The 22,681-nt window shown below is 34.6% G+C and overlaps 3 protein-coding genes across 3 annotated transcripts; 2 read left to right on the forward strand and 1 right to left on the reverse strand.

Annotated features, from left to right (window-relative positions):
- The first annotated feature begins 865 nt into the window (after positions 1 to 865).
- On the forward strand, positions 866 to 3,778 carry RMF (reduced male fertility). The gene is made up of 8 exons (XM_078965027.1): positions 866 to 1,075; positions 1,569 to 1,768; positions 1,885 to 1,929; positions 2,345 to 2,509; positions 2,597 to 2,644; positions 2,748 to 2,918; positions 3,020 to 3,127; positions 3,295 to 3,778. Exons 1-8 carry the CDS (start codon positions 990 to 992, stop codon positions 3,375 to 3,377), a joined length of 906 nt encoding a protein of 301 aa, XP_078821153.1. The 5' UTR covers positions 866 to 989; the 3' UTR covers positions 3,378 to 3,778.
- A 2,029-nt stretch (positions 3,779 to 5,807) lies between these two features.
- Positions 5,808 to 7,224, forward strand: LOC145005840 (putative RING-H2 finger protein ATL21A). Its single transcript, XM_078964957.1, has 2 exons — positions 5,808 to 6,565; positions 6,741 to 7,224. The coding sequence occupies exons 1-2, from the start codon at positions 5,845 to 5,847 to the stop codon at positions 7,199 to 7,201; spliced, it is 1,182 nt and encodes a 393-aa protein (XP_078821083.1). The 5' UTR covers positions 5,808 to 5,844; the 3' UTR covers positions 7,202 to 7,224.
- Positions 7,225 to 7,554: 330 nt separating this feature from the next.
- On the reverse strand, positions 7,555 to 9,341 carry LOC145005319 (Ubiquitin-like superfamily protein). Its single transcript, XM_078964399.1, has 3 exons — positions 8,570 to 9,341; positions 7,962 to 8,490; positions 7,555 to 7,877 (listed from the first exon to the last, which is right to left on the reverse strand). The coding sequence occupies exons 1-3, from the start codon at positions 9,223 to 9,225 to the stop codon at positions 7,731 to 7,733; spliced, it is 1,332 nt and encodes a 443-aa protein (XP_078820525.1). The 5' UTR covers positions 9,226 to 9,341; the 3' UTR covers positions 7,555 to 7,730.
- Between the last annotated feature and the right edge of the window lie 13,340 nt (positions 9,342 to 22,681).

Raw genomic sequence — 22,681 nt, forward strand, 5'->3', positions numbered from 1 at the left:
AATATGATAAATAGTTTTTTAACTGTAAATATGGTGTTGTAACTGTACTTGTTTTCACATATAAATGTTTGAAATATAGTTTTTATTTGTTAATTTTATTTATTATTTCCAATTAAACTATGAATTCTATTGTTTTACGCCTTTTTGTCATCGTATTGAATAGATTTCTGTAGAATTATCGTTGGATTATTTCCAAATCAGTATAATAGAACGAAGATCGTGTTGCAGTGAATTGAATGAGAGAGTTTTGTTGTTTCGAAAAAGTCATGAATTTAATTAGGGTTTTGATTTGTTTCGGCATATTAAAGAATCGGGTAATATGTTTTGAATATTCACGAAATTGCCACCGTGTTTTTATTGCTTAAATGATACATAGTAAACCTTCTATTTCGTGAGAATTACAGCGTATATCATTTTGTGTTTTGACAAGAATTTACATTAATTAATTGGTTCTTAGGTTCTTAATCTTTTTTTATTCTTATTTGAACATATATATATATATATATATATATATATATATATATATATATATATATATATATATATATATATATATATATTCAGGGCGAGGGCGAGACGGGTTGGGACGGGCATCCCCACTCCCTAACCCGAACCCGAAAAATACCCGAAACTCCGATAAGTTCGCCCCAACAAGCCCTGAAATTTTCAGGAATCGGGTTTTCCTGTCAGCATCGGGTTTTTTTGCCATTGCTACACTAAAACGCTGTCTATCCGCCGTCTCGGGCTCCGAGTGGTTCATTGATGTAATAGTATGGCCCGAACCCATGGATAAGCTTGGCCGGGTCTTAAAGATACATGAGTTGTGAGTTGTGACCCGACTCCATTGCTTTCTAACGGAGTCATATACAAACACTACTGTTATGTCGTTACAGGTCACGTGGACATTCCCGCGTTTGTATATACGTAAGCGAAGCCCTTTCCAATTCAAAATTTTCATTTGACGCTTCGATTTGAATTTCAACAACAAAATGGGGAAACGATTGCGCGGAGCCAAATCGATTTGCTGCTGTGCGTCTCCTCGTTTCACTTCGTCATTCATCTCTTCATTTTCATGGTATAATTTCATCTTGACTGCATAGCTCTGTGTGTAATTTTGAGCTAATGTACGCCTAATTTTGGTCTATTCGAAGAGTTTTTTTATGTGTACAAAGTTTGTATATGTATATTTGAAGTTCATGTGTTTGGTTGTTGATTTACAGTGGTTCCGGATGTTCATTTCCAGTTAATTTTTAGTCCTAGTTAAGCTAATTCAGTAGATTTTCAAGTTGTAGTTGAAATTTTGGATCGAAGTTTGTTTGATTATTCGATGAGCGTGAATCCATGTCAATGTACTCTGATTTGATTGCTTGTTCGTGAGTTTATGATTTACGTAAGTGTGTTTTCATCGTAGTAGGTACATTTGAAACAATTGTTTTAGCATCTGTTGATTTACGAATTTGATGTGAACTTATTACACGTTTATCTCTGTTTGTGCGTGTGTTCCATTGATAAATTGAAGGAACTTCATCTGTGTTATGTTGCTTTTGATCTCAATGCAATGGAACTAGGCATGAAGAGGACATATGGACAGAAATTGCCAAGTATTTGGACGGGAAGTCTTTGGTGATGTTGGCAGCAACCAGCAAATGGTTCCTCCGTGTTGTAATGGATGAGAGTGTTTGGAAATTTGCTTGTCTGCGTGATCTTCAGGTCCCTGATTGCTCTGAAACAGCATTTAAATGGATCAATCTTTATGCTTCAGCTTTTGGTAAACATAGAGCCTCCTACTAATAGCTTTACATTGTCTATCCAGTAGATTTACTAGTGCATTATGATTGAGAATTGAACGTACTGCATATCTCATATCAATGATTGATTATGCAGGTGGAAGCCATTCTTATGATTTTCGTCAGAAGGAGAAGCATATTGGTAACCTATGCGTTTAATTACAACTTTAATTTGCTGCATGAACTTGGTTAATCTTAAAAAACTTGGTTAATCAAAGATTTAAATGGCAAATTCGTTTAATCTGTTCGGCATGGATTTATGCTATGGTACAAAGTATCTCCCGGTTGGTCACCATGTTTGGTTTCTGAGAATACATGATTAGAAACTGTAACTTGTAAGCCATAAGAGGATTAGAACTTAATAATGCATTAGGTTCTTCCTGTAGGTTGTTACCAGTGTTTTGATAAACTATAGGAAAGTAAAAACCATGGTCTATTGGAAAGTATGTAGAAAGAAGAATAGGAAAAAGTAAGGAATTCCCTAAATAGTAAATAGTATATGTGGATATGAAAGAAGGGTGCATATATATGAATGACACTTTGAACTTGCATATCAGACTGGATGAGAATAGGTGCATTTTGCATCAACTCATCAGATGCATTCCTGATGGAGAATCTCATCTGCCCTTCAAAGCTTCCAAAAGAAGATACCATGCAAAATATGTTGAACTCTTATGGGTCCTGTGTATTGCACAACATCAAAACTGGAATATGGATAGCGGGTAATATCTTGAAAACTATTCAAAGCATGATCCTTATTCACACCAACTCAATTATGTCCTTTTTTTTTTTTTTTTTTTTTTTTCCAGATTTACAGCTTGTTCGGTGCCCTGTCTGTGACCTGAATACATGTGATGGTGAGAAAACAGTTGCATTACATGCTTGAAGTTAAAAAATCAACCAAAGCTAGGTCTTACATTATATATGGGATAGAGATGTATTGTATTTTGTTGCTTGCAGGAACAATGCAGGTACTGGATGTGAGACACGTGGAGCTGTTCCTGACTGAAGGGTACCAGACAGGAAGCTGGGAGTACAAGTTGATAGGATCTCATGATATCAGAAAACATTCAGACAGTGCTTCTGGTGGCATTTTTGACATCAAGTATCTCAAGAGTCCATCTACAGCTGGTATATATAAACAGTGTTTCTTACCAAAACTAATTCAATATACTTACCACAAACAGAGAGCCTACAAATTAGTCTTTTTTTTTTTTTTTTTTTCTGAGCAGAGCTGTTCAATCTCAAGTCATGGGTGGGTAGTCCCAATGATTGGCAGCCGAAAGCCATGGTAACTTACCATGCAGTTGCTATCAACACCAATTTACAAGAAAATGAAGGTAAAATAAGCATCTTTTTTTTTTTTTTTTTTTTTTTTTTTTTTTTTAAATCAATATTCAGTCTGATTGCCAATTTCCTATCATATTTTTGTTTTTATATATGTTGCCCCAAAAGTTACATACACCAACAACCTAAATTAAACTAGCTATTTTGTATTGGGAAGCAGGCCTTCACATCAAATACCATGTAATGACATCTGGAGACACTGGTGAAATTGTCTCCATCCGTATCTCACAGCAACTGCTGTAAATACCAATTTCAAAGAAACCCACTTCTTATCCTTAGCTCTCATATAAAGGTCAGTATAGGCCATAAGTAATAAACACACACACCATCAGAAAAAAAATGTTTTGAAAAATGTATGATGCTCACTACTCGTATTTGCTATTAGGATTACCACGTAAGCCTCTTGAGAGGACACCAATTAGTTTCTAGAGGAAGGATTTTTAGTATATGAGGATTTGTAAATTGTTATGCAAATAACTCTAGACATTTTATATTTCTTATTTGACATTTAAGGAAAGTATACTGAATTAACATAGTATGGTTTGTGATACTGTTTGTGATGGTGAAAGTGACGAGGGGAGAAGCTAATATAATGTTTAACACATCTTGAGAAAATTTATAATATTCCATATTTAATCATAGCTTAGAAGAGGATGCTAGCTTTATATTTTGTAGCAGACAAAAAATTCAACATATATAAACCTTATATGGCTAGGCTATAATTCACTTCCTTAATTGGGATTTACACAAAAAAAAAATAATAATAAAATAAATTTGAAAATATTGAAATTTAGGAAAACTCATATACCTGAGCTTCAAATAATGGGTTCTGGGCCAAACTATCACAAAGTTGTCCTGACCTTTCCATGGGCCGTTGGAGGTCAAGGAATCAAAAGTTATGTTCTTATTCTTCCGTATGCAAACAAGCATTTTTTTCGTCATATAATGCACTAGTGGAATCACATGCATTTGCTTTTTCATGGTTCAAACACAAGCCAAGTCTATGTATTTCAGTATTTGGCATCAATTTTGTTTTCGTTTCTACTTTTCATGGTTACTAGTGTCAATTTTGACTCACTTATAGGTAAATGAATTGATTTTGATTTTTTAACTGGCCAAATAGATAAGACTAAAAGTACAGTTGAAATGAGTCAAAAGCCTGCCCAAAATATGTTCAACTCACAAAACCTCCTAAATTGTTTTGTTTGAAAAGTTCAAGTGTTATTGTGTTCAGATTCATAAACCTCCTAAATCGTTAACTTTATTAAGTAATAACATAGTTTTGTGGTCATATTAATGAATAGATTCGTTTTAATATCTTAAAAAATGGGTAAAAAAATACTGACAAATCCAATATCTTTTGACTGGTAGTAAAATATTCCATGCTATCTAAACTTATTTTGATATGTTAGTCAACAACTGTCAACCTGTAAAAACATGTTACTTTTTTACCTCTAGACATGGCAATGTTTATACCATACCTTGGCATGTAGGAGATGATGGTGGAGGCCAAATTCAAAACTAAACAAACACAGTCTCAAACCAAAGTCCTTGTAAATTCCATCCAAACTATTTACAATTATTTTTTGTTATAATTTATAAAGACAATCACGAATTGAATGATTATTGACTTTATGTTGTAATGAACGATTCAACAAAATCGATCACCTTTTTAAATGAAAAAAGAAAGAAAGATATATTTATATAATTATTTTTGTCAATGGGTTTAAATCTATGTTTTTGGACAAATTGTAGGTAATATCAATCTATATAATAATAACAACAACAACAACAACAATAATAATAATAATAATAATAATAATAATAATAATAATAATAATATATGTATATGTTTTATCGATAGTATCATTATGTAGGATTGAACTTATAAAATATGCTTTATTTCTCACAATAATTTTAATTTATTTTGAATGTCATAGTAGTCACACGGATAGCTTGAAATTTCTAGTGCAACTCCATTAAAAGGGAATTCTATGAGCGATAGATAGATAGCGATAAATTTAAACATCTTATTATTTTGAGTTATATGTCACTAATAATTATGACTGCTAACTTTAATTTAATTAAAACGTTATTAGGCTTGTAAAGAGAAACTATAATAGGCGATGGAGATTCACTTTTAGCATTAAAGGAGTATGAACTTGATAAATCAAAACATGTCATGCAGATCTTAAATTATTGGTTACTATATATAGTTATTTTTACTTTAAGATCCGGTTTGGCCTTGTAAGGTAAAATATGTGAACCCAGGCCATCATGGGTATGGAAGATTTTGGTACTTTAGGCGCTTCAATCTGTTTGATGTTTCTTGAGAATTGTGTGTGAGATGTTCAACTTGGTGAAAAAAAAAATCTTTCAATTTCAACATCAACTTATTACACACACTTGTTTATTAAACTTTAAAGTAGGTCTCCAAACTATGAGATTATGTTATACACAACATGAGGGATTGTTATTAAGAACTTTTAAATTGTGGTGTTCTTCTAGCTACTTCCAAAGATATAAAGGCCTAAAAGGAGTGGCCATTGACCATTGACTTTTGTTAGTTAATTCTAAACAAATGTAGGTTAGCTGTTTATAGGCTCAAAACGCTACAAACATTTGACATAGAAAAGTCAAATATGCTGACATAGTAGTAGTACAAGGGTAATAGCCTTGTATCTTTTGCAGGAAAAGAAAAAGAACATCGATGGAGGATCTGAATTACATCTTCTCCCATCTCCTATTCCTGATCCTAATCCTAGTTCATAGTCATCCCTCATCAGCATCATCATCATCATCATCATACAACTGCCCAACTTCCTTCTGTGGCGCTGGCGCAACTCCATACTCTGTTCACTTTCCCTTTCGTATGATCGACCAACAAGCAGACGTGTGTGGCTATCCGGGATTCGATCTTGAATGTAACAGCCAAAACAGGGTGACATTAAACCTTCCGAATTCAGGAGAGTTTTTGGTACGAAACATCGATTATGGATCTCAAATTGTGCAAGTTTATGATCCATCAGGCTGTTCTGCCTCCAGGCTTTTGAGTTTGGACCTGTCGGGTTCACCATTTTCAGTCTCCCCAATCCGAAACTACACTCTTTTGAGCTGCCCGGTTGAGCTCACAACCTCCCGTTTCCCTACTGTCAGTTGCCTCAGCAATTCTACATATTCTACTGTAGCCACTTCTTCTGTTAGTTTTGCTATGTTAATGGCTAACCGCAGCTCTTGCCAGATCATTGGTTCTTTATGGAGTCCGGTGTCGAGGTATCAAGGTCAAGAAGGGCTCACATCGAACCTAAATATGGATATATTTTTGACATGGGATTCGCCTAATTGTCAAGATTGTGTAACTCAGGGCGGGGCTTGTGGTTACACAAATACCACTATGGAAGAAGTTGCATGCTTCGATATTACCAAAAAGGGTAAGTAGATTTTTTTTTTTTTTTTGTTACTTAATGGATTAAGCACTTAATCATTTTTACCCAAAAAAAAAAAACACAGCTTAGTACATTAAGACGCTGGCTTCTTTTCTGGAATGTAATGTTAAATTTTATTTACAATTTATTTCGAAATAATGAATCACATTTGCAATTTCAGGAAGTAAAAAAGCAATGGTGGCATTAATAATGGTCTCCATGGGCCTAGCTCTACCAGCGATAGGAATCTCCATTGTGATGATATACTACATCTGCATTGACTACAGAAGTGTAACCACGTGGATTTCAAGAAACAATGCAACAGCAGCTACCGCCATGGTGACGCCAGAAACCACCACCGCCATTAGCAGTTTGGTGGCGGGTCTGGAGCAGTCGACAATAGAGTCGTACACAAAAGTGGTTTTAGGGGAAAGCATGCGTCTTCCAGGATATGGAGATGAAGATGCAACATGCTCGATATGCTTATCTGAATATGATGTTAAAGACATGGTTAGATGTATACCAGAGTGTAGACATTGCTTCCATGCTGACTGTATTGATGAGTGGCTAAGGATGAAAGGGAATTGCCCTGTTTGCAGGAATTCACCTTCTCCCCCTCCCTCACTTATTATAACAACTTAACATAATCAATATCTCAACTGAAACCAACATCACAAGTTAAAAAAGAATTGTAGGATGGATTAAATTTAGGAAATTAAAATATAACCAATATTTTGGTACATGTTTTTTTTAGCTAATTTGACATCATTATAAATTAAAATCCTTGGATACTTGTTTGTTTCTAATCTGTCATCATCAAATACTCTGACTTGTGATAATATCAAAGCCTTAGTCCTGTTAAAGGATATATATACATACATAACATATCTTTGCTTCCAACTCAAATTAATGCAGCTTTTCCTGTTACAGATCAAAACTTTGAGGCACAAAACAAGTATTATCATGTACCTATGATATCAACACTAAAACCAAACTCATCCACAAGTAGGGGAATTTATAGATTTATTTTTTTCTGAGCATATCACTTGTATATTAAGAAGCTTTAATACATCATTTCATAAACATAACAAACAGGATCAGGAAACATTCCAATATTAAGAAGCTATAAAAACAAGTACAAGTAGAAATTAAAAAAGAGCATCTTCTCGAATCACTTTTTAGCAAGCAGCTTCTTTGGTAACCTCTCAATTGGTGTGGTTTTCAGAAGGAAAAGTCTGGCTGCACGTTCTTGCAAGGTGCCCCCACACTTTAATCCCCTTTCTTGAAGCTCAGATTTAAGCCTTTCCATACCAACAACCTAAAAGTCAAGAAAATTTTTGATGAAAACAAATTGGAAAAAAAAAAAAAACACAAATGCAATATAAAACAGATTGAAGCATACCTCCATTTCTACTGCTGAGTTGAAATCCTCAAAATTTATTGGCTTCTCCAAGACAGGAGGAGACTTGACTCCTAATTTAGAATCAGAAATTTTCTCTTCTGCATCATTTTGCACATTTGAAGCACTTGGAGGTTCACACTCTTTTTCTTCCAAGTCACCAAACTCAGCTTTGGTGGATTTCTCAGATTCAACTCCCAATACTGTTGTTTCATTTACAATGCTCTCTTCATGTATCATTGATGCATCAACCCCTTCATGATGAGGAAGTTCATCATTGGAATCTTTAATGGATCCCACTTGTCCTTCTGCAACACTCTCCTTTTCTTCCTCTGATGATGAACAACCAACTGATGCTTCTCCTTCAAGTTTCCCACCAGTAACAGATGCTAAACTTCCATCTGCTTCCTTATTGGAATCTGATTGGTTCTCATTGTTTGTAACCACGGATTTCTCATTCTCATCATCACTATCTTCCTCATCCATCTCATCACTGTCACTCTCACTGTCATCCACTTTTCGCTTTCCCATCCTACAAAATGCAAATGCATGTTATCGAGGGCTTAAAATGGTGTGTTTAATAATAACAAGAAGAAGCAATCAACTCTTACCAGATCTTAAGTTTCTTAGATTTCGAACCACTGCCATCCTCCACGTCTATCCCAGCAACCGTTCTCTTCGATTTTCGAAATCCACCAGCAAGTGATTCCCTAACCGACTTATCAACATCCTCCATACATTTGGCTGAATCCTTTCGATACTTCTCCACATACTTCTCCGCCCCATCGCCACCGCCGGCTTTTTTCACCGTCTTAACTTTCTTTTTAATGAATTCCTCCGCCACCTTCTCAAGCTTCCGCTCTTTCTCTTCAGCCAACCATTCCTCCATCTTCTTCTCCGCGTTCACGTGCCTTAGCCTCCGACCACTCATATCCCGACACGCATCGAAGTTATTCGTCTTCTTCTGACCAGCTTTCGTCGCCGCTCCACGAAGTAACGACCCAAACCCACCCTTACCTCCACGGAGACGAAGCAGGAGGTGCACCGTTGATGGTGCAGAATTCCCGTGGTACAATACGCCATCGTCGAAAAGTGTTTTGCCGTTGGATAAGAGGAGTTGATAATGTACCGGGATCGATGTAAGATTTTGGATTTGTACTTTGATTGATGAAACTGGGATTCTTGGGGTTTCGAAATTTAGGGTTCTTGATTTACCATCCAAGAGTTTTGCAATTACCTGATAGATTTTGGATTGACATTGCTCCATCAGAATCAATCACTCCAATTCCAACCGGAAAACGATCTGGTAGATGTGAATTCCAACTGAAAACGCTTTGATCGAATATGAGTAAAAGGGCCTGTAAATGATAACTATTGCGATATCTATAATCTATATTGAGCCCTAATTTGGTTTAACCGGGTCTTTACCGTTGACCCGGATAAATTCTTGTTGTTATTTGGCCCCTTCTTATTAAAGTGTAACCAATTTTGATCTACCAACTTAAATAATTTCCATTAAAAAAAATAACAAAAGTAGTCATTTTCTTAACTATTTAACAAAAATTAAAGATTCATTATCAGTTTTCGTAAAAGTAATTGTTAGTTTTAAAATTAGTTATAAAGTAAAAGCTAAAACCTTTCAAAAGAAGATTTGAAGTTGGAGTTAAAGTTTTATGTTTAATATTAAAGCTAAAAGTTTTTGCTCACAAATAAAGTTTTTTTTTTCAACTTTTCACTTTAAAGGTTAAAACAAAATTATGTTTGGGGTACTGAGTGATAGCTGAAACATTGTGAAAGTTAGTTATTAGTTTATATGTTAGCTTATAAAAAGATAATGTTTGGTAGAAACTAGTTGATAAGCTACTTAAAGTATATAAAACGATATTTAGAAGAACATTTTTTTATAATTACTTAAGGATATATTTAGTAATTTAAAAAAAGTCCTAAAAAACTCATCTAAGTATATTTTTAAAAAAGTAGTCTGTAAGTTACTTTTTGGTTTGTAAGTTACTTTTTGGTTTGTCAAACATGAAAAGTAAAAAAACATAAAAAAATCAAATAAAAAAACTTTAAAAACAAGTTAGCTTATCAGCTAATTGTGATGTCAAACACAACCTAAAACTCTTAAAACCTCTGACGCACTTAGGCTATGCACCATAATTACCCACAATAGCAGAAAGTCAAATCTTAAATAAAAACAAATTTAACACTAAATCATACACATTCCCTTAGTGATTCTTTAAACAAATGAATTTCAACTTCTAGAAACAAAAAATGTCATAAAATGTGTATATACCTTTAGAATCTTAACTATCTCTCAACACGCGACACAACCTTTTATATAGAAATAGTGAACTAGGGACACTACTAAACGCTAATAAACACTTTAAATTCTAAGTCTATGCTCCTAGTAACCTAATAAATAAAAAATATGATCCAATATAAACCAGCATTATAATATCCATACAAACACTAGCTCAACGATGATGCTCCAAGTTAAATGATTTGTTAAGCTAAAGGAAATGGTTTATGCATGCGTCATAATTTGTCTCCACAAGAGAGATGAACCTTGATATGCATGGATCGCCTAAGTTAGAGGAAACCTAAATGTGATAATGAAGGCAAACATTTGTCACAACAAGAAACGAGACCTATGGTGACGACAAATATCATCAATATGGGTTCAAAAGTCATCCCTATAAGTGCCTAAGACAATAAGTCATCGCATCGTCATCGCCCTTGTCACCACAACTTTGTCGTAATAGATCTCTTTTTTCATTGACATAGGTACACTTTTAGCGACGACAAATTGTCGATGTAGGTTCGTAGCTATATGTTTCTAAGAAAATTATTTAAAAAAAAAAAACTATACAACAACAAGTCATCCCTGTAGGTGGCCCTATATCGATGACTTTTTGTTCTGCTATTGAAATATCTATATGCCTAAGAGTCATTATAGATTGATATGTGCTAATGACACATGATCCTATGGGGTCAAACCTTATTGCAAATTATCACTAATTGATTATTTATTAAAGTAATTTGATTATTAATGAATATTATCAACACTTGTACTTAATTAGAAAATTATTAGTTTATGAAAATAATATTTTAACAACTAATTGAGAATTATTGTTTATATAAAATAAAATAAAAAAGAACAAAGAAAAACTAGTTATATTCACATGGTATAAATATATATGTTATATACAATTTATTTGGACACTTTGTATAATCATCTAGTTGGCATGCAACTAGCTAGTTAGTAAGGTAGAATGTAACACACTCATGCTCCATACCTCCTTATGGAGTCGTGGATTCTCTTTCCATGTGAGGAGAATGTGTGTTGCTTTTGTTCTTACATGTCATGCTTGTAAGAAGAGACCACACCTTACTTTATTACTATCTTTGACTTTATTACATATGTGTATGTATATAAAGAGAGCATAAGCTAGTTTAGGGTTGATCTTTGCATCTTTTTCTTCTCTTCTTTGGCTGCCAAAACCGAGAGAATTCTAATGATCATACCCTCTCCTCTTTTGCAATGTGTAGTGTAGAGTTTGAGTGCTTATTAGATATTTGGTTTGTTTTGGAACAACATTTGTTTTGGAACAATGTATGTTTTGAGTTTAGTTTGTCTAAATACACGTCTCAGTTAATTTATTAGATAATTGGTTATTTACGTAATCGTTTTTCATAACGATTACATTCATATTTTGAAATGATGAAATTTTGTTTTTGAGAACTAGATCTCTTAATTGAGTTATAAAGTAAATATCAATGTTTTCTAAATAATAAGTTCTATATGAAAACACTTTTGACTCAAAGATGTTTCGAATCAAACTTATCTATGACATTGTTATCTTTTATTATACAAATAAATACACATATTTTAACTTCAAGGTATCGATTTTTGAAGGCAAATAATGTAATTTATTTGATATATATGAATCTTATTTATATATAAAAAATTAATAATTATTAAGAAACTATACATAGTGATATATGACTTCCCTTCTAATGAACTTTTATATTTAATGCAAGATACATAATCAAATTTATTAACAATTATAGTTGTTGTAATTATATTGTATATGGTAAAAGATAAATATGAAATCGTTTGAAGTTTTTAAGAATGAAGTTGAGAAACAAATCGATAATACCATATGGTTTACTTTCTAATCGGTAGAAATCATTTTCCTTTATCTTTTTGGGATTATGACTTAATCACTATCATTGGTATTTTTAATACTAACTCCAAATAAGAAGTAGATAAAACACTTTAAAAAATTTAGTATGAAAATGTTTCATCCTTATCTTAATTAATGTTTTGAGGATTAGAAGCTTATGCTAGACTAAAACTTCTAAACCTAGAATCTATTGAATACATATTTGTAGAATATTCTAAAAGGTTGTTTAGATTATATATACAAACCCACCAAGAATAAGTTCTCTTCTTTCTCTTAAAGTTGAGTTATCAGAAAACAAGATTCTAATAACAAAGCAAGTGGGAGCCACATGGAACTTTAACTTGCTCAAGAACCATAGCCCGACGTTGTAACAGTTGGTACTAGTTTCAACAAGGAATTGTTAACATGAATAATAGTTATTCATAAACACAAATTGTTCGCATATATATATGGTAGAAATCATTTATAACATGAGAAATATGGATCTCTCATTGATGAGGTCCTCTTGATGGTTTCTGGTAAATCCATCAACTACCAAAATGTTATATCAGACATTGAACCTGATTAATGACTTAAAGTAATGAGCACTAAGATGTTATCCATATCTAATAATCAAGCATGGGCTTGATTGATCTTCCTCCCTATAACAAGGCTGGAATGAGTAAGTAATTCTTTTAGAAAGAATACAAACAAGGAGATCAATACACATTTAGCAAAACTAGTTGTAAAAGGCTTTAATCATACTCATGTTAATGACTACGATTAAATATTTTCCTAAGTAGCTATTATTAGATCTACAAGGATATTATTTACCATAACTACATATTATGATTATGAGATATGACAAATGGATTTCAAGAAAAATCATTTTTCTTAATAGACACCTACTTAGAGATGTCTATATAGCTTAGCATGAAGGTTTTCTTAATTTTAAGTTATCCTAACAAACTGTGTAAGTTTCAGATCCATTTATGGATATAAATTAAACATCTCAAGGTTGGAATTATCATTTTAATATAAAAATACACAATATGTTTTTACATCAAAATAAAGATAACATTTATGTTTACTAAGAACTAGTGAGTGAAGGGTTTTTGTTGCATAAAATAGATAGTTTTTCACAAAAACCGGCAACGGAAGCTTTAAAATTTCTTATAAATTTCGAGTGTGAAAACAAAACAAACCATCAAGGATCCTTTTAAAGAGGTTGGAATGATGTTACAACAACCATAGGGTGTTTATAAATAACAACCTTTGATGCCTTTGGACCTTCTTGGATTTGGCCTTTGGGGTGTTGAAGTGGACGACAAGAACAAGAAGCTTGATCTTCTCTACAAGTAATCCACCAACAAGAATATGGTACCAAAATTGATAGATTTCTTCTTGTACAAATTTGTTCTTTAAGCCTTAAGTTCTCAATCAATTAAGCGCTAAAGGAAGACACAAATAACACCAAAATCAAGTAATGTCTTCAAAAGAAGAGAGAGCTCCAAGCTCTTAAGTGATTACGGTTTTTGAGAGAAAAGGGAGGAAGTTCAAGACTATAAAACTTAAAATTTTCCATGTATTAGACCCTGTTTATATATCCCATGCAAGCATGGCCTCTTGAATATAATATTCTAAAATATAGGCTGCAAAGGAGAGGCATGGAGAACATGATGATGGGGGTTGACAAGTACTTCTTACAATATTGTTTTCATAGAACAATTATTTTTCTATAATTAAATACAGGAATTGAATTTATTTATTAATAACAAATTACTTAATAAATATTCAATAAGTACCAACTTGATTAAGGTGTGACCCTATAGGATCATATGTCATTAGAAATGTCATTCAATAATTATTCTTAAGCATATAGGTCCAACAATCTCCTACTTGCGCACGATTCATTAAAGACTGACATAGATAGGAGTTGGCGTCTGGAAACAGGCTACTTCCCCTAACAATATATGAAGGGGTTCCATCAATCAACTTCCAATTTTAGGAGCTCACTAACTATAATTGAGGTATAAGGTAAGTGTATCAATATTCTCTTTGTTACAAACATCATGTTAGATATGAGACATGGAACGTGATCATCCTCATTTTCCATCTAACTTATAAGTAAGGCGCCTTAGATGTCTAACTCTCAACACATAAGAGGAACGAATCCCATCTTGACTACATGCATACTCTCATATAGTTTATGCTCTTGCCAACGAAGGCTTTTCTAACTGAACAGTTGCGAACAACGTTTAACCATGCCAAAGTATAACAATATCCATATTTGAGTTCTTCAATATGCATCTCAAGTCAAAAGACATAAATATATTTACCTTTGATCAAGATTCACTTATGATATCGATCCATGAAGTGACTCTTGATGCGGGTCATTTCTAGTAGTTATTCTCAAACAAGTAGATATGAATTTAGATACAACACTTTGCTATTTCACCTCTTGAAATCAACCAAGCTGATTCATATTAGTCTTAATTCACAATTGCTCCCGCAACAATGACTGACTATGGACAATTTTGAATAATTACATTATTCAAGGATTAAATAACATGATAATATAGAATACAATAATATTCAACACAAAAGAGATATCTCATACATCAAAGGAGATTACATATCATTGCTATATAGTTCTGAATATCCAGATATCAGTAAATTACATATTTAAATGCAATCACTAGCTAATCGTAGACCGATTCCTTTTGCATGACTCTCAAACTTGCTTTGAGGTAGAGCCTTTGTGAATGGATCTGCTAGATTATCATCTGTATGAATCTTATCAATGCGTACATTCCCCAATTCTAATTTCTAACGAATGAAATTGAATTTCCGTTGAATGTGTCTAGTCTTGTTGGAAACCATCGGGTCTCTTCTGATAGCGATGGCACCAGTGTTGTCACAAAGCATCTCAATGGAATTTTTTATGCTTAGAACAACATCTAGATCACCGATGAATTTCTTCGTCCAATCAACTTCTTGATTTGCTTCACACGCAGCTATGTAGTCTGATTTTGTTGTAGAAAGTGCAACCACTTCTTGCTTTGAACTTTTCCAGGAAATGGCTCCTCCATTAAGCGTGAACACACATCCCGACTGTAATCGTGAGATATCTCGATTAGTGTTGAAACTAGCTTTAGTGTAACATTTTACAGTAAGATCTTCTTTAACTCCTCCATAGACCAGAAACATATCTTTAGTCCTTCTTAAGTACTTAAGTATGTTCTTAACATCCACCCAATGTTTTTCGCCAGGATTAGCTTGATACCTACTAGTTATACTAATAGCATAAGCTACATCCGGCCTTGTACATGTCATAGCATATATAATTAAACCTAATGTTAAAGCATACAATATGCATCTCATTCTTTTGATCTCATCTTCAGTACTAGGGTTGTCAGCCTTAGAAAGAATGGTACCAGGCAGTATGGGTACAATTCCTTGTTTCGAGTTATCCATTGAAAAATGTTTTAAGATTTTGTCAATGTATTTACTCTAACTCAAACGAATGATTCTTTGGGATCTATCTCTATAGATCCTAATACCGAGTATGTATGCCGCATCCCCTGGATCTTTCATTTGAAAGAACTTACTAAGGTAGGCCTTAGTCTCCTTCAATGTTGGGATATCTATCCCGATCAGTAATATGTCATCAACATATAGAATTAGAAAAACAATATGCCTACCACTTGCTTTGATGTATACACATGGTTCATCGGGACTTTCTGAGAAACCAAACTTTTTGATGTTTTCTTCAAAACGATGATACCAGGCCCTAAATGCTTGTTTCAATCCATAAATGGACTTCTTCAATTTACACACCTTCTTTAGGTTATCCGGTTTGACAAAACCTTCAAGTTGTTCCATATAAACATCTTCCTCAAGATATTTGTTAAGGAAAGTAGTTTTAATATCCATTTTCCATATTTCATAGTCATAATATGCAACTATTAATCTTAGCAACTGGCAAGAAAGTGTCTTCATAGTCAACACCTTGAATTTCAGTATATCTTTTCGTGACAATTCGTTCTTTGAAAGTTTATACATTTCCGTCCATGTCGATCTTCTTCTTGAAGATCCACTTGTTTCAAACAGCCCTGATGTCAGGAGGTAAGTCAACCACGTCCCATACTTGATTGCCATTCATTGACTGGATTTTAGTTCTCATGGCTTCAAGCCATTTTTCAGACTATAGGTTTGTAGTAGCAACCTTGTTATTTATGGGCTCACATTGATCCATCAAGAAGACTTCCTCTTCAGGAATGACAAATATAAATATGTCAGGTTCATGACGAGTTATACCGGAGCATCGTACAGTTGGGGTTGTTTCCAGCATCTGAACGATAATTTCAAGTTCAACAATGTTTTGTTGATTATCATTCTCAACTAAAGATTGCGTCTCTCGAATTTCTTCGAGGGCAGTGGGGCTCCTACTTACTTTATGCGAGATAAAGTCAGTTTAAAGAAACATTGCTTTACGTGCTATGAACACCCAATTTTCTTCTTTCTGGAAGAAGTAATAACCCATGGTTTCTTTTGGGTATCCCACAAAGATACACTTTTGAGATCTAGGGCCAAGCTTGTCAAAAGTTTTTCTTTTAACATATGCTTCACAACCCCATATCTTTAAGTAAGATATTGATGGAACGTTACCTTTCCATGACATAAATCGTAGGCAGTTTTACTAACCTTTTTAGTTGGGACCATGTTTACAATTCGAGTTGTGGTTTCAAGGGCATAACCCCGAAATGAATGAGGATGGGAAGTATGAATCATCATCGATCGCACCATATCAAGTAGAGTATGATTTCCCCTTTCCGAGACACCATTATTCTGAGGTATTCCCGGTGGAGTGATTTGTGACACTATGCCACAATTCTTCATATGTTCTTCAAATTCATAGCTTAGATATTCACCACCACTATCTGATCGTATGGTTTTAATTTTTTTACCAAGTTGATTATGTACTTCTTTTTGGAAAACCTTGAAGACATTGAATGCTTCATATTTGTGTTTCATGAGATACACATATCCAAATCTAATGTAATCAACAGTAAATGTAATGAAGTATCTTTCACTGCTTTTGGTCATTATTCTAAAAGGTCCACATACATCAGTATGTATGCGTCCTAATAGATTCGAAGCTCTTTCACTAACACCGGTAAAAGGAACTTTGGTCATTTTGCCACATAGACATGATTCACATACATCAAAAGACTCTGAGCCTGTTGACTCTAAGATCCCATCCTTTTGGAGCTTAGCAATGCGAGTTTTGCTTATGTGCTCAAGTCGACAATGCCATAAATAAGTTTTATTTGAGTCTAACATTTTTTTCTTATTTAATTTAAACATTGAATTATCCCTTTTACATGAACCATTTAAATTGATTTCATATATTCCATGATTGGGACTAGTCTCAAAATAGAACACATTATCTTTAAACACATAAATGTTTTCAGAATCAAAGTCAAACTTATAACGAAAACCTTGTTCATACAAGCGAGAAGTAGAGATAATATTCCTAGTTATACTTGGTACACAACAACAATTGTTCAAAATAAGATTAAGGCCATTTGGAAGTAAAAGATGATATTTCCCTATGGCTTTGACAACTACTCGAGTGCCATTGCCAACATGAAGTTCCAAATCGCCATCTCTTAGTTCTCTAACATTCTTTAGTCCCTGCAAATCATTGCAGTTGTTAGTACCACCTCTAGTATCAAATACCTAAGAATTAGTAGGGAATGCATGTTATTCAATCACATATATACCTGAGGTGACAACCTAGTTAACCTTGATCTTCTTAAGTTCCTCTAAGTATTTTGGATGGTTGTGCTTCCAGTGTCCCTTTTCATTGCAATGAAAGTAATCAGAGTCAGCAACAGGATTGGGTTTATGTGACAACCGTCAAATTCTAGTCAATTCAAAGTCAAATAAAGTCAACAAGTCAAACCGGTCAGCTCAACTAACCCTTGTGTACTTGGACTTACGTTTAGTATTTACTAAACAACTCGCTATTTTGATAAGAAAACATAAATCGAAAAGTACGTACAACTAGATCTCTTTAACCTAAAAACTGTAGTACGTGGCGAGCCAAACCGATAAAACAATGATGCATACTCATCGGGAGTGTGTAAGATCCTTAAACAAGGCTTAACAGGGTTTACGAACCATGTATTGCGATGCCGGACACTCACAATTGTCACACATGGATCCTCTCTCAATCGTTTTCACTATATCTCTCTCTATGTCAAATCTCTCCCAAATCTCTCCAAGTATGCGAAATCTCTCTCAAATATCTCTCTGTATGAGAAATCTCTCCAAGAATGTCAAATCACTCCCAAATCTCTCCAAGTATGTGAAACCTCTCTCAAATACCTCTTTGTATGAGAAATCTCTCCAAGAATGTCAAATCTCTCCCAAATCTCTCCAAGTATGAGAAATCTCTCCCAAATCTCCCTCAAATAGTTCCCGTAACTTTTTAGAATCATTCGGGTCATACCGGCCCTTAACCGGGTCAAAAACGGCTTAAAAACGGGGTAAAAACGAGAAAAATAGACATTAGGAACCGAAACCTCTCGAGAAGAGAGAAGCTTCTTAGGACCCGAAGGTCCTCTTAGGGACTGAGAGCAAAGTGGAACCGAACCGAACCCTCCTGAGCAGAACCGAACCCTCCTGAGCCGAACCGAACCCGAAGGTACTGTTCACCACTAACCGAAACCGAACCCTGCTCAAGAGGAACCGAACCGAACCCTCCTGAGCCGAACCGAACCCGAAGGTACTGTTCACCACTAACCGAAACCGAACCCTGCTCAAGAGGAACCGAACCGAACCTCGCCCTGGAAGAACCGAAACCGAAGGTACTGTTCACCACTGTTCATTCGGCACCTTTCGGTCGGACGCGTCGCCTCTTATCTCCGGACCGAACCCCCTCTCTCGGCTTCGCCTCTCGCTTCCTCGCCCCTTTCGCTTCCCTCTGTTCGTTTCGTTTCCGGCTACAGCCCCCAGCAAGGACCGAACCTCGGCCTAGGGACAGAGAGGTCTCGCTGGGAATGCCTTTCTTCCCGGTTTTTGCGTAGTTTTGCATTTAAGGCCCGCTTTTAATTATTTTAACACGGGATTGTCACCCAAAATCATATTTTAACATAATAAACTCTAAATATTAATAATTTAAACATATTTTGATGAAAATCATTATTTAAATAATAAAGATCAAATGGGTGAATTATTAAAGGTGGAGTGTTGACTTTGCCTTAACTTATGACACAAGCAACCACCCCACACCCACTCTATGACCAGCTATACCTCCCCACCTTACCTATGTCACTTCAATGTTCCCTTACACTCAAATTTCACTCACTCCCACGTTTTTGAGCTGGAACAGACAACCACACTCCTCATTTTCTCTCATTTCTCTCATTCCACTAAGTAACAAACACCACTTTTCTCTCAAACTTTTCTACACAAATTTTCGAGATTCAAGGTTGATTTCAAGTGTTCTTCCACACTTAGTAAGTAAAAATTCATCCTCCCTATTATTATTTCACTTCATTCTACTCAAATCTTTGATTGATTACACAAACTCCATAACTATAATGTTAGATTCTCGAAAACCTTCAAGGCATCTCCAAGTGTTCTTGAATTAAACACTTCCATTCTTCAACAATCATCTACTGAAATCACTTAAGGTGAGTTCATACCCCTACATTTACATGTTTTCTCAAGTTTTCAGGGGGGGAATACAAGTTAAAACACCAAGAACATAACTAAAATTTTCTAACAGCCTTCATCAGAAAAGTTCAACTCCATTCACGGACTGTTTTGGACAACTTAAACATTTTATTTTTCAAAACTGTACAAGGTGCAACTAGATCGAGTTTTTAGCTTTAAAATGACTACTTGCACATCTCCATACGATTTTTCTACAATTTATGGTGATTTTTACAAAACTGCCTATCATTTCAAACAACAATCCGGACCAGTCTGTGATTTTGGACTTATTCACCCAAGTTTGAGGTCATTAAAAATCGTGATAAAAATTATGAGTAAACTAGACACATTTTTCGAACTCTCAGAATTTACGGATCTAGTTTTCGACTTCGTATGATTTTTCTATGATTTTTCTAAAACAGTGCTGAAAGACTAAGAATTAATTAACAGCTTCTATCTATCAAAACACTTTGTAACATGTTGAGCAAAGTGTTAAAACTTTGATAACTTCATACATTACATGTATTTCTTGTTATGATATATTTATATAATAGGAAATTACTTGCTGAATTTATAAGAACCCTCCATCATAATCATTAGTACAAGACAAAACAAGTTAAACATAGCTATATTGTACTATACATTTGACTTCCATAGAATGGGATTCTTAAACACCACAAGGAAATATACTAAACTATAATAGGTATAGTTAGGGTACATGTACATTTCAAACATTTTAATAAACTATAATAGGTATAGTTGATGATCATTTACATAACGTACTTATACAAAAAGGGGTACAAATACAAAGTGCCGGGTTTATATACAAAAAGGGGTACAAATACAAAGTGTCGGGTCTCTATACAAAAAGGGGTACAAATACAAAGTGCCGGGTCTCTATACAAAAAGGGGTGCAAATACAAAGTGTCGGGTCTCTATACAAAAGGGGGTACAAATACAAAGTGTCGGGTCTCTATACAAAAAGGGGTACAAATACAAAGTGTCGGGTCTCTATAAAGAAAAGGGGTACCGATACAAAGTACCAGGTTCACTTAAGTTAGTTATTATGATATTAAAACTATATTGCATCTAGAACTGTTTGACTTCAACTATAATCGCTGAGCGTACATGTTTGAGTCCTATAAGAATTTTGTCTTGATTGGCCTAGAATTAGTGATGCCTGCCTCATCTCCTGTTCCTTGTTTGGTTGTGGACCTAGGGCAGACCCACTATATTCAACGTTTTATCTAATTTAAACCTTATATAACTTATATACGCTGGACGATTATAGAGGAACTCTACGGGTCATTCTAGGGTTCATTAATGCATCATATAGGAATATTTCTATTCACACTTAACTAAGAAAATATTGGATTTTCTGGAAATCAAACTACATCGATTTTACAAGGAAAACAGTTTCTACTTCAAACAAAACTCTTATGAACTCACCAACTTAATTGTTGACACTCTTTAAAACTACTTGTATTCTCAGGAAATCAGTGAAACAGGAAAACTTCATCGCTTTGATGATGGGACGTTAAACCGTCAACAATTTATTTTTGTCATCATAATGTAATTGCTTTTGAAACATGTAAACATATACTTTGGTGTAACTTTTGCAATTATATTTATGGTGGTTGTATTTACTTTGAGCACTATTATACACGTTGTTGTGATACTATACATGAAGTCCTCCACCCCCAGACGTTTCCGCCATCCTTGGTTTGGGGGTGTGACAGATTGGTATCAGAGCATTGTTTATAGTGAGCTAAGTATATCGAACCACATAAGATATACAAACTATAAATGCATTGGGACTAAGGTCTCTGATTTTAAGATTTCAAAACCACTATACCTTTAGGAATAAATAGCTTTTGTTAAAAGTATACATGCATGCATACATACTAAGGTCAGCATCATTTTAGGACAAAACAAAAGTAATGATTGTTGGATATCACAGGTAAGCCTGGGGATGTATGGTCAGTCTTGGGAGTGGCATAGCCTGATCAACTATGCTGGTCCGAGGAGTGATTAGCATATGCCCAAGAATGGTTGTGATGTGGCAACAAGTCTAAAAACTTACCAACACTACCACAATGAAATACCATAGGGGTATTTTGGCATTATTATAATTACATATGTGAGAACTAAATAGATCTTTATCAATAGGTCAATAGTTGCTTAGTGGATACATTAAAATTTTATGTATCCAGGACGTCATAGACTTAGAATCTGTGGATCTTTGCTCTACTTCCTGTTCTCGTTGGATTGGGGATTTAGAGTTAGGGTCGTTTATTCGAAGGTCTATCCTGTCCCGAATACATATAATTAGTATGCACTAAACAATTTGTTGAAGTACCTGATAAAGATCATCATTTAATTAGCTAATTAGTACGTTTGCTTAGTTATTTCTTATATCCCCATTTCTCGCGAAGATATCATGGCTGTATTCCATCCACACGACGACCCGTACTACCCTAACCACGACAATACCAAATGGCTCAGAGAGGAGCCAGAGAATGATTACCCAACCCCTGTAGATGGTCACCAAGCTGAAGGCTATGCTGATGGTTCTGACTCCGACCCTGAAATGGAGAACTTAACCCCGATGACTCTTGTTCCGAATCCCAACCCTCGACCGGCTTTTCAAGGCCCGACGCCTCCTTGGGTAGAGTGCTTGGAAACCTGGAGCGAAGAACAAGACCAACATATGTCGTTTAATAGAGAACAAAGTTTCTACAACATAAACGAAGGAAGCTCAGCAGATAGAATTTTTCCAATCCTGGTCCATAGAGTTGCCCGAAACGAGATTCAGGATAGAACAAC

Source organism: Lactuca saligna, chromosome 7 (assembly GCF_052625555.1).
Source record: "Lactuca saligna cultivar CGN05327 chromosome 7, ASM5262555v1, whole genome shotgun sequence".
In the NCBI taxonomy this organism is placed as follows: Eukaryota; Viridiplantae; Streptophyta; class Magnoliopsida; order Asterales; family Asteraceae; genus Lactuca; species Lactuca saligna.

What these genes read in the sequence shown, in the direction of transcription:
- RMF (XM_078965027.1), top strand. Translation starts at nt 990, where the DNA reads ATGGGGAAACGATTGCGCGGAGCCAAATCGATTTGCTGCTGTGCGTCT. An exon ending in TCAGAAGGAGAAGCATATTG is followed by an intron (nt 1,930 to 2,344) that starts GTAACCTATGCG and finishes CTTGCATATCAG; the next exon opens with ACTGGATGAGAATAGGTGCA. An exon ending in TGACCTGAATACATGTGATG is followed by an intron (nt 2,645 to 2,747) that starts GTGAGAAAACAG and finishes TGTTGCTTGCAG; the next exon opens with GAACAATGCAGGTACTGGAT.
- LOC145005840 (XM_078964957.1), top strand. Translation starts at nt 5,845, where the DNA reads ATGGAGGATCTGAATTACATCTTCTCCCATCTCCTATTCCTGATCCTA. An exon ending in CTTCGATATTACCAAAAAGG is followed by an intron (nt 6,566 to 6,740) that starts GTAAGTAGATTT and finishes TTGCAATTTCAG; the next exon opens with GAAGTAAAAAAGCAATGGTG.
- LOC145005319 (XM_078964399.1), bottom strand. Translation starts at nt 9,225, where the DNA reads ATGGAGCAATGTCAATCCAAAATCTATCAGGTAATTGCAAAACTCTTG. An exon ending in TCTAAGAAACTTAAGATCTG is followed by an intron (nt 8,491 to 8,569) that starts GTAAGAGTTGAT and finishes TGCATTTTGTAG; the next exon opens with GATGGGAAAGCGAAAAGTGG. An exon ending in ACTCAGCAGTAGAAATGGAG is followed by an intron (nt 7,878 to 7,961) that starts GTATGCTTCAAT and finishes CTTGACTTTTAG; the next exon opens with GTTGTTGGTATGGAAAGGCT.